The 10,905-nt window shown below is 63.9% G+C and overlaps 1 protein-coding gene across 1 annotated transcript; it reads right to left on the bottom strand.

The window, feature by feature from the left end:
* Positions 1-2,361: 2,361 nt before the first annotated feature.
* CILP2 (cartilage intermediate layer protein 2) lies at positions 2,362-10,777 on the bottom strand. The gene is made up of 8 exons (XM_046672161.1): positions 10,466-10,777; positions 9,327-9,425; positions 8,177-8,449; positions 7,537-7,692; positions 6,183-6,461; positions 5,715-5,823; positions 5,365-5,522; positions 2,362-5,124 (listed from the first exon to the last, which is right to left on the bottom strand). The coding sequence occupies exons 1-8, from the start codon at positions 10,527-10,529 to the stop codon at positions 2,789-2,791; spliced, it is 3,474 nt and encodes a 1,157-aa protein (XP_046528117.1). The 5' UTR covers positions 10,530-10,777; the 3' UTR covers positions 2,362-2,788.
* Between the last annotated feature and the right edge of the window lie 128 nt (positions 10,778-10,905).

The following is a 10,905-nucleotide window of genomic DNA, read 5'->3' as shown; positions in this document are numbered from 1 at the left end:
GTGGCTGAAGCCAGGGTCTCTGGGGATCCTCATGCCCCTCACTGCCCCCAGGTTGAGGGGCTGTGGTCTGACAGCCCCAGTTTGTGGGGAGAGCAATGGATTTACCGAGGGGCAAATGGCCAGCGTTCCAGGAGGGAGGGGGCGGCTCTCTTGGCTGCGTGGCTACAATGGGGTCCCAGGGCAGCGTCAAGAGGCACAGGGCTGTCAGCTCAGGGTGCTGGCTTCCTTCTCTTAGAGCCTCAGTTTCCTCATCTGGATGTTGGGGCCAAACGCTGCCCTCTTGACGAGCTGTCAGCAGGGTCAGGAGGTGCTGAGCCGCTGCCCTGCCTGTGTCAACTGTTTGCTTGGGCTGTGCCCTCTGCCAGGAACGCCCTCCCTGGCCCGCTGCCCCCCAGGAGCCCCTGCTCATTCCTGGCCCGGCCACAGTAGCTGGGACGGGACTTCAGGATGACGCCCACCCACCTCTGCCCCACCCTAGGGAAGGGGGGCCAGCTGCCCGCCCAAACCCAGCTGCCGAGGCCTGGCAGCAGCCACGGCCCCAACACTTTCTCAATGAAAGGTATTTGGCTATGGGGCCTGACACCTCATCACCCTCCGCCTGGAAGCCAGCTTTGCCCGCCAGCTGTAGGGGGAGGCCCCCCATGCCTGCTGCTCCCCAGGACCCCAGCAGGCAGCCCTGAGTAGGGCTCTGGAGCAGGCAGGCCCGAAGTCCAGGTTGCCTTGGATGGAGGGCTTGCTCCTCTGAGTCTCCCTGTCAGCTGGGGGTGTAGACACAGTATGTTCTGGATAAGTGCACATGCCCTCTGGCTCCCAACGGGCCTCAAAGCAACTCCCCTCTCTTGTCCCTCAGAGCCTCTCCAGGGCGAGGCTGGGGTGCTGGCAGCAGGGTCCTCCCAAACCTTGACTCCAGCAGAGCCTGGAGGCCCACCCTCAGAGACAGGGGCTGATACCCTTGGGTTTGCCAGATTCTTCCTGACCCTCCAGGCCCCCGAGTCCACCCCCTGGGCAGGGGAAGGTGTACCCATGAAGGGAGTGGCCTGAGCAAAGGCAGGAGGGCTGGCGAGGTTGGGAGTTGTCAGATGGACAAGAGCCAGTGGGCCACAAGGGCAGAGTGCTGACCCCACAGGTATGCTGGGGTCTGTGCGGGAAAGCCCAGGCCCTCTGCGGTTGGCACAGAGCTGACACCTCTAAATGCTGGACAGACAGATGGTAGGGTAGATGGGGGGGTTGGCAGGGGGGCAAGTGGACAGGTGGGTGATCAAGGAGGAAGTGAGAGAGTGGGCGTACAGAAGGCCCAAGCATGCCCTGAGTTCAAGGGACACCCTGCACCCCCACCTCCTGCCATCAGTCCTTCCCAGGGGGCATCAGCCAGGCACAATACCTCCTATTCCAGGCCCCCAGCAATGTCACATCAGTGCCTTCTGGGGCCAGCGTCTCCAGGCCATGGGAGTCTCACACATGTGCTCGAGGGGGCTGCTGGGCCATCCAGCAAGACCCTGCTCATACCCGGATTCACTCCAGCGCCCAGGTAGCCCCTTTCCTCTCTTTTTAGGGTCTTAGTTTCTCTCTGTAAAATGAGAGTGTGGTTGGAACAGCACCTGCCCAGCGGGGTGCCAGGAGGACTCACCTGGCCGCTCCCACATAGAGAACGAGCAAGCGATGGCTCCGCCGCCTCCAGACTGAGAGTCCTGGCAAGGTCAAAGGGCCCAGGACCGTGGCCTGGGACAGCCCAGTCACTACGTGGCCAAGGCGTGGCCAGGCCTTAGTGGAGTGGGGCCCAGGGCAGGGCAGCTGTGGCCCCGGCTGACGAAATCCAGGGCAGCCTCGATTCCTGCCGCTGGTGGCATGCACCCCTGCCGGGGCCCTTGTCTACCCGCTGCAGCCCCCGGGCACACAGCCAGGCGGGAGCCGGCAAAAAGGCCAGGGCAGTAGCTCCCGCTGTGTTCAGTGGTTTGAGCAGCACAGGCTCGGGCCACTCAGAGGCGGGCTCTGCACACACATGTCACAGACACACTTCTGTGTGCATCAGCTGGGGCCCACACACCCACCTGAGACGCATTCAGGGCCTCATGGGGCCCCAGAGCTGCTTGCACACTCATGACTATTTGTGTTTCGGGCCTGTTTCCACCTGCCAAGGTGCGTCTGGGTCCGGGAGCCCTGCCTTCATCCTTTGCCCTCTGAGACTGACACCATGAGTTGGAAATGAAGCATCTTTAATTGGTTCCCTGCCCTGACCCCCCTGGGTAGGGGGTCTCCAAGCACCAAACATGTGAAAATTGTGCCCCCCAGCCCCAGAGCCAAGAAGCCCCTGCCCCAGACCTTCACTGGGCCCGGAGCCCCCACTCACGCCCATGACCAGCCTCACAGGCTTTGTTTCAATAAATAACCCCAAGAGCAAAGCTTGGGGCAGAGGACCCAATAAAGAACCCAGTTCAGCGACATGCAGAGAGGGCTCAGGCCAAAGGCCAGAAATGCCAAGGGGCAGAAGATCTGAAATCAGGGTTGAAAGACACATGCAATCAGGGCAGGCACGTGAGCTGGGAGCGATTCCCTCTGGGCCTCAGCCGGACGCCTGCCCGATGGCCTCTCAGGACGCTGGCTCCCACAGTCAGGGCAAACTCCATTTCATGTCACACCTGGCGTTTCCACCATCGGACTTGACTCTGAATTCTGGGTAGGGGGCAAAGGGGGCCCAGAAACCTGGGGAGGGAGCGTCTGGAGAAGGGGATAAGACTTCTGGGGACCGAGGAGCCCAGAGCAAGGCAGAGGAGTGAAGCTGGGGCCCAGGTCACTGCCGGGCCCTGCCCCGGCGGGTGCGGAGTGGACCCGTGGTTCGGGCTTGTGCCCGGGCCACCTCACCCATCTCCCTGCGGATATCATCAAGCGCTACCGCCGGGGACTCCAGCAGCCTCTGGAAGAGGCTGGGTCGGCCAGCCAGTGGCTCCTGGCACTGGAAAGTGACGGCGGTGCCAGCCTCAGCCTTCATCTCCCTAGAGAAGCCATCGGAGGAGCCATCAAAGCAGCGGCCAATGGCGATCTCTTTGGCCAGCCTTGGGCTCTGGTCAGTGACTGTGTAGACACCGTAGTTGTGACCCAGAGGGTCCAATGGGGCCAGCATGGAAAAGGCAGCAGGGTCATCGGCCGGCGCTAGCGGTGGGTGCCGGGCCAAGTAATCCTGCAGGAGCCCGTTGACAGCCACGCGACGGCAGCTGCCTTGGGGCATGATGGTCACCAGTGTTCTGTCCACCTGTCGCTGGTCGAACAGCATCCCACTGCACTTGAACTCCACACAGGCAGCCGACATGCCAGAGCGCTCCGGGTCCCGGACGCTGCGGGCATCCCGGAGCCCATAGAGCTGGCCCTGGGTGCGAGGGTGGCTGCCCCCAGCATTGTGGGAGCGGACCATGTACTCCTGGGGGCCCTGGATCTTCACCTTGAGGAAACAGGCCCGGAACTCCTGTGGGTTGGGCCACCAGGACAGGAGATCCCCGGTCCAGGAGGCCGGCACCCCCTCGCGGAATGGGACCACGTTGTACTCGTATCTGTCCGCCTCCACGCGCGCGAAGCGGAAGTGGCTGGCCGTCACCGGGGCCGCCTGGCACTCCCGCAGGCTGCGCCACGGGTACACGGGGCCGTTGGCCTCAGTGGATTCGCCAGGCCTGGGTTTGGCCAGGTTGATGCGGAAGCCGTTTCGTTTGAGGGCGGGGTCGTCGTGGTCGGTGCGGCGGTAACCCAGCCTGTCCAGGTAGGGCTGGGCCACCCCCACAGTGGCCGGGAGCGGGCGGGGTCGGGAAGGTGCGGGCTCCAGCTCCTCCCCGCCCAGGGTGGCCGTGACGAGGGCCGTGTAGGCGTCGGGCGAGTCACTGTCGCAGAAGGCAGGGAGGCAGGCGCCATTGGGGCCGGTGACGGCGCTGTCGAAGCGGCCCCAGGCCCGAGGGTTGGCCGAGAAGCCGGGGGCGGGCTCCAGGTTGACCAGCGTGACCACCACGCCCTCCACCTGCTCGTTGGGGTTGAATTTGTCGTTGGCGTAGGCGCGCACCTTCACGAAGCAGCGGCGGCGCTCCGGCACGTCCAGGTTGAACAGACGCCGCTCCCGGATTTCCACGTTGCCCACCAGGAAGACCCGCTCCTCCCGGCGGACCCGAGTGGCCGCTGACCCCTGGCGCTGGAAGCCACTCTCCTCCTCCCACAAGCCCGTGTTGGGGTTCAGGGACCACAACTTGAGGGCCTCCACGTGCCCCGCCATGCGGATCTGGCCTGCAGCCACGCGCACGGCCACGGGCCCCGCCTGCAGCTGCTCCGCAGAGCCGGCGGCACGGAGGTCCACCGCGAACATTCCGTAGGTGCGCAGCGGCGCCAGCTCACCGTCGCTGTCCACGAAGCGCAGGTCACTGGGGGCGGCAGTGGCAGAGGTGAGATCTCGGGGGTCCACGAATGTCACCCGGGCCTCCACAGCCCCCGAGTAGGGTTCACCATTGGCTCTGCGGAAGGCTCCCGGCAGAAGGACCAGCTCGCCCAAGGGGGCCTGGTCTTCCAGCTCCCCGAGTGGGATCGTGTTGCTCTGGGTGGCATCTAAGATGACTGGGGCTTTCTTTCGCATGGCCTTGACCTCGTGGTACACACCAGCACCTCGAGGATCAAAAGGCAGGATCCTGATAGTGTCCATGAACTCGCCCCTGGGGTCCATGAAAGTCACCACCAGCCGCTGGGTGGAAGGTGGCACCTCGATAGTGAAGTCACCCTGGTAGGATGTGAATCCTATGGGCTCCTGGCCCAGCAGGATTTGGGCGAAGTGCAGGGGCTCCCCAGAGTCAGCAGCCACCACACGTCCCCGGACCAGCCCCCGAGGGGGCAGGCATTTCTGGCAGCCACACTCAGCTACCACCTTGACCGGGAGGATGTAGCTGGAGCAGAGGATCTCCTTCCTCTCCAGGCGGCGCACAGAGCAGCAGCGGGAGCCCACATCCCCACATCGGGGGCTTGACCCTGCACGGCTGGGGCAGAGGGTGTTGGGGCAGAGGCCCACGTCCAGGTAGGCAGGGCTGCTGCCTGGCTGACTGCAGTCGTCTGGGAGTTTAATCAGGTGCTCATGAGGCCTGGGGTCGCAGGCAGGCTGGCCTGGGTCTGGGGAGCAAGAAATCAGCCGGATCAGGGTAAAGGGGAGGGCTCCACTGAGCCCAAGGTTGGGGGCCTGGACTGGGGTCAAGGGTTTAACCCAGAGGCTCAGTGGGGCCTTGGATCAGACTCAGTGAGGTCAGAGGTCAGTCTGAAATTGGGGCTCCGTTTGGGGTTGAGTTTTAGCTAAAGTCGGGACTTAGTTCGGTGGCAGGGCTTGCTCAGGGTTAGGGGGCCGAGGATGCTCACCAAGCACAGTGAGCTGGGCAGTGCCCGAGCGCACGGCGCCCGCGTCATTCCACGCTTTGCAGTGGTAGGTGCCTGCTTGGTCCGGGCGCAGCCCCCGCAGCTCCAGATGGGCCCCGTACCTGTGTGTTCGCCTGTCCAGCAAGGTCCCGTTGTGGAACCTGCATGGTGGAGGAGCAACACTATGGGTACCCTTGGCACAGGGGGGGAACTGCACCCGCCCCCACCCCACACACAGCCCCAGGAGTTTACAGAGCAGCTTCCTTCAGGTCTCTGAGGCACCACATATCACGGGAATCCAGTCCATGCCCAGAGCTGGGCGCGAGGCCCGTGAGCACGGGGCGGGCACTCACCAGGAGTATTTCTTGGGCATGGGGGTGCCGGAGGCTTTGCAGCAGAAGGTCACGTTCTGGCCAGCCTCTCGCACTCGGGACTCAGGGTGCTTCACCAGGTAGGGCTTCTCTGGGGACAAAGTTGGCAAAGGTCAGGGCCCTGCCCCATCCCAGCTTCTCCCAATGACCCTTCCCAAGAGTAGGGCCCATCCTTTCCCTTCCAGAGATGATCTATTTCACCTGTGCCTCTTCTGATGACCCTCTCCCCTTCGAGTTCACCCCATATCTGCTCCAGATGGTGCCCCATCTTAACACTTCCCTCTGCAACTCCATGTCTCACCTTGCGCCTTCTCCAGTGACTGTCTCACATCTTATTTCTTCTCCCAATGACCTCACTCTGCATCACCTCATCCCAAGTGATTGGTGTCACCCAGAATTTCCTCCTCAGTTTCTCAGCCCCCCTCATCCTCCTTGTCATGAGGCTCTTACCCAACTTATTAAGGACAACAGTGACCACGGCAGATATGGAGCCATTGGCTTGGGCCTGGGCCATGCCTGCAGAGAAGCCATCCATTTGAGCACTGACGTTGGCCCGGCTGCTGGCACAGACTCCAGGCATCCGGAAGGTTCCATGGGCATCGCTGGTGGCCACAGTGCCAGGCCAGTCTCGCAGGAAGACCCTGGCTCCTGGCAGTGGTTGGCCAGATGGGGTGACCACTGAGCCCAGGAGGATGTGGTCAGGGCACCCACACGTTTTGGAGCTGCACCCTGGGAGGAGGAACACAGGGAGACAGAGGAGCAGAGAAGCTTCTTCACTCCCTCCTGGGGAGGGCTTTCCACTCTGTCAGTCACTCAGCAAAGGTACCTAGACACCCCCACTCTTGTGTCCCTCAGCATGACCCGGCTTGGAGCAGCCCCTAGTGTGAGGGGGACGTGAGACTCAGTGGTCAGGGCTGGGCTAAGGGGAGGGACCTGGGGCAGAAGGGTGAGGAAAATGCCCTGGAGGAGGGGACAGGAGAGGTGACTCTCTCAAGGCAGAGAGACTCCTCCCAGCATGAGAGAAAATGTCCAGGCGTGGGCTGGGGGCCCAGCGGGGGACTGGGTCTTGGGCCCAGAACATCTCCCTCCCCTCCCAATCCCGCGGTTTCTCCATAAAATGGAAAATTCCACTGGAAACTTCAGGGCAGAGGCGCCGGAGGGCAAAGCCAGGCGGGGCAGGGTGGGGATCCCACCACCCCATTGGCCACTGTGCTCCCCCACCCTGCTGCCGGCTCTGCCGGCCCGGTCTCCAGACCGTGTTTGTGGAGCCCAGGCCGGATCGGAATTTCCAGTCGCCTCCTGGCTGGCCTGATGTCTGGCCCTGGGAGGGCCTGGGCATCGTGTCTGCCAGGGTGTGAGCGCGTGTCCGCGTGGGCGTAGGGGACGGGCGGGGCTGCGAATGCCACGCGTGTGTGCACCCCGAGTGAGCGTGAGCAGGCTTCTTTGTGTCCGCGTCCACCGGGACATCCACATACTCGGCCGTACACACAGAGGAAGTGCCCCCCTCAGATCTGCCCGTTCCTGGACAGGACCCCTGTGGCGTCTTCCCAGCCAGATGTACACGTTCACCAATGCTCCTCCGGGGGCCCAGAAGGGAAGGGCCAGTCTCCATGTGGACCAAGTTCAGGCTTTCCAGGCCCCGGCCCTGCACCCCAAGCTGGGCCACTTCCCGCCAAGTCCCGCCCCGTCAGCATCCACCTCAACTAGCCCCTCCCCTTTAGGGACGTCCCTCAACAGGCCCCTCCCCTCCACATCCAGGCCCCGCCTCTATCCAACCCTCTCCTTCAGGCTCCGCCCCTCCTACCTGGGCACGGAGGCCGCACACACTTCTGCGCCTCCTGGGGACGCCCGGGACACGCGTCCCCAGCCGGGATTGAGCAGCGGCGGCGGCGCAGACGACGGCCTGGCCCGCAGCTCCCTGAACAGGGACCCCACGGGCCCCACGAGCCCCACGCAGCCTCTGCGGGAAGGACAGAGAGGAGAGGGTCAGGCGGCCGCCCACCCTGGGGACTGCGCCTCCTGGAAATCGGGTGACAGTGCAAGACTGAAGGACGCCCCCCGCCACGTGCCTCCGAGGGCAGGTACTCCAGAGAGAAGTCCTGCCCACTGCTGCCATCAGTGCTCCCCCAGGCGCACCTGTCGAAGGGGCAGCTGAGGTCCCGCCCCGCCCCTCAGATAAGCTCCCGAGGTTAGCCCTGCTGTTTTCCCCGCGCCTCGCAAATATTTGGGGCTCAAAACACGCCCCCACAGAACAGAGCTGTTACAGATGAGCAAACGAGGGCAGCGAGAGGGAGCTGCGCTCCTGGGGATCCCTGCCAGCCCCTCCCTTCCAAAGTCCCACCCCAATCCGGTCCTGCCCACTCCCCAGCATCACTTATCTCGGTCCCGCCCTTTCCGTAGCCCCGCCCACCAACAAGGCCCCGCCCCCATGGCCCCGCCCTCACCGAGCGGGCAGCGGAAGCGCACATGGTAGTTGGAGCAGCGGCGGCCGCGCGGCTGCTCGCGGTTGAGGCACCAAAAACCGCGCGTGGGGTTCAAGTGCACGCGCTCGCCGACGGCAGACGGCAGGGCCCAGTCAGTGGTGCGTGCCTCCAGCGCCAAAGGCCGCGGGCACACGCGCGCCGGCCCGTAATAGAAGCGAATGGCGGCCAGGCTCTCGAAGTCTCCGTCGCCGCCGGGATGGTCCACGTTGAACCAGGACGTCCACTCGCTGGCCTCTGTGGGCACCGCACGCGCTGGGACCCGGGCCGCAGCCTGCCGGGCCCCATCAGTGCATGCAGGGGCCCGGGCCGTGGCCTGCCCACCCCTGTCTGCCTGGTAAGGGCCTTACCCGCTGTCTAAGCCGGGTCCCTCCGCCCTCCAGGAGCACAGGGTAGCTCAGCCTGCCCACGACCCCTCCCAGAACCAGAGCCCTCTAGGGCAGAAGGAGTTGTAAAGAGGTCACGGGAACGTTGGCCTCCCCTTGCACCAGTCCTAGTTCTGCTGCCCAGTGCCGGAGCTGGCGCATCAGTGCACGCTGAGGTCTCCCCAGCCCCCGGCCTCAGAATTCAGAACCCCTGAGGTGTGAAGAGATACAAAGGCAGCAGGAGGAGCCTGAGACCAGCCCTAGCTGTGGCTTTCTGCTGCCTGGCTGCTCCCCATTAGCACCAGCTGGGACCTTGCTCTCTGCTCGCTGAACCCACAGGGCAACCTCTGTTTCACTGAAGCCACAGGTGGGAAGAAAGCCTCCCACAGGTCAACTCCTGCTTCCATCTACCCAGGAAAGGAGGTGCTCACTCCCTTCCTGACTCAAGAGCAACCTTCCTAGCCGGGAAACTAGAGACCCAGGTTCCAGAACTCCTGCTTCCCTGACTGACCTGGGCAGGTTGTCCCACCTACCCCACCCCACCTCGGTTTCCTCCTTGACAAACAGCCTGGATGCTCACCTCCCCGCTCCTAAAACTTAGACCTCTTGGGGCACCATTTGAGGGGCTGCCATGTCCAGGGACTCTGTCTCTTCAGCCAGTTTACGTCCTCTCCTCATGTGTCCCCACGAGCCAGAGCTCACACGGCAAGTCCACGGCAGACCCAGGACCTGAACCCAGGCTGACTCACCTTCCCAGTCCTCCAGCGCTGCTGAGGGCTGGCCAGGGCGCAACGATGGACCCTCAAGGCCCCATGCAATTTCTGTGGGCTCCTCAGTGGAAATGGTGCCTGTGGAAGGGGTGAGGAGTGAGGGGAGGGACATGTGCTGATAGGGACCACTTTGCGCCCCTTTTATGCAAGGGGCTGCCAGGATCATCCCCATGTCACAGGGGAGAAAACAGGCTCTTAGAAGCCAGAACCCAGCTCTGGGTGATCCCAAGGACTGCAGCACCCCCTCCTCCAGGAAGCCTCCCCATGGCTTTCCTCCGTCCTCAGTCTCTGGCAGCCCCATCCCTCCCTCTGACCCAGCCCCAACTCCCTGGGCTGGGGAAGTCTGTGTCCGCTCTGCTCCCCCAGATCCACTTCTCTCCCTGGGTGTGTTCAGCGGCCGTGACTTCTGTGGGCTGTGCCTTTGTCCTCACGTTGAGCTGCATTCCGCTTCATCCATTTACCAACTGGAATTCCCTCCCTCAGTCTACCTTCCATTCGTGCACTTGGGGCCCAAGCTGCCAATGGGAAGTCCTTGGAATCTAGCCTGGCTGCTCTAGGCTCGAGTTATTTGAGATAGCTGGACTGGGCAATGACCTCAGACAGGTCCCTTCCGTCTCAGAGCCTCAGTCTCCTCATGTGAGAAATGGGCCCAGCCTCCCCCCACCCCCGCTCCCCTGCCGATTGTTCCAGAGATGGGAATTTCTTTTCTGAGTGGTGTGTGTGTGGAAGAGGGGACGAGTTAGGTGAGAGGGGACGGCTCTGACCCCTTCATCCCGGAGCCAGGACCAGGTGCTTTGGGGTCCAAACACTGGGGCTGAGACCGGCGCCCAGCGTTCCCCGGGAACCCAGAGGAGCCTGAAGTTCAGATCCACTCTGGGTGCGCCTATCGTCTCTCCGAGGATGGCAGGGAGCAGAGGAGGTCCCCTCCCCGCCCTAGTTGGTTCCAAGGCTCCGTCTCCTCGTCGCCCCCTCCCTCAACCCCGGGCTGGCGAAGTGGACCCAGGTCTAGGGAAGCGAGTGGGTCCCTTGGCTGTCTCTCCAGGCGTGGCTGCATGCCAGGCTCGCTGCCAGAGGGTGGGGCGCTTAGGGGGCTGGGCTGGGGGCTGGGGGCGCCTCACCTCGGGTCCCCGCCAGGTGCGCGGCAGCGACACAGAGGCAGAGTAGTGGCGGCAGCGACGCCATGGCTGGGTCTGAGCGTCCGAGGAAGGGTCTAGGCTCTGCGGCGCGCTCGGGTCTGACTCCTGCAGGTCTGGCGGCCGCTGGGGCTGACAGTGGGGGCGAACGCGACCGCAGGCCCCGCCCCGTCCAGGCCCCGCCCCGTCCAAGGGACCCTCCTCGGCCCTGGGTGACTTCGGTGTGCGAGCAACCTCTCTGGGTCGCCCCCCTCGGTGAGTCTGGCTGTGCCTCCGCCCTCAGGCTGGCTGGCCTGCTTCCCCCGTCGCCGGCTGGAAGTCCCTCCCTCAGCCCACCCTCCACTCTCCACGTTGGGTCCCAAGCTGCCTGCGGGAGGTGCCTCTTGGAATCGAGCCTAAAGCTGCCCCAATCTTCGCGCTTTAGG

This window comes from Equus quagga, chromosome 9 (assembly GCF_021613505.1).
Source record: "Equus quagga isolate Etosha38 chromosome 9, UCLA_HA_Equagga_1.0, whole genome shotgun sequence".
Classification (NCBI taxonomy): Eukaryota; Metazoa; Chordata; class Mammalia; order Perissodactyla; family Equidae; genus Equus; species Equus quagga.
The sequence above is the reverse complement of the archived record's forward strand: the minus strand, read 5'-3'. Positions and strand labels throughout refer to the sequence as shown.

Excerpts from the sequence above, each read along its gene's own strand:
- CILP2 (XM_046672161.1), bottom strand. The coding sequence starts at position 10,529 with ATGGCGTCGCTGCCGCCACTACTCTGCCTCTGTGTCGCTGCCGCGCAC. Across the intron at positions 9,426-10,465 it reads GCACCTGGCGGGGACCCGAG|GCACCATTTCCACTGAGGAG; the intron begins GTGAGGCGCCCC and ends CCCCTTCCACAG. Across the intron at positions 5,824-6,182 it reads TGTTGTCCTTAATAAGTTGG|AGAAGCCCTACCTGGTGAAG; the intron begins GTAAGAGCCTCA and ends CTTTGTCCCCAG.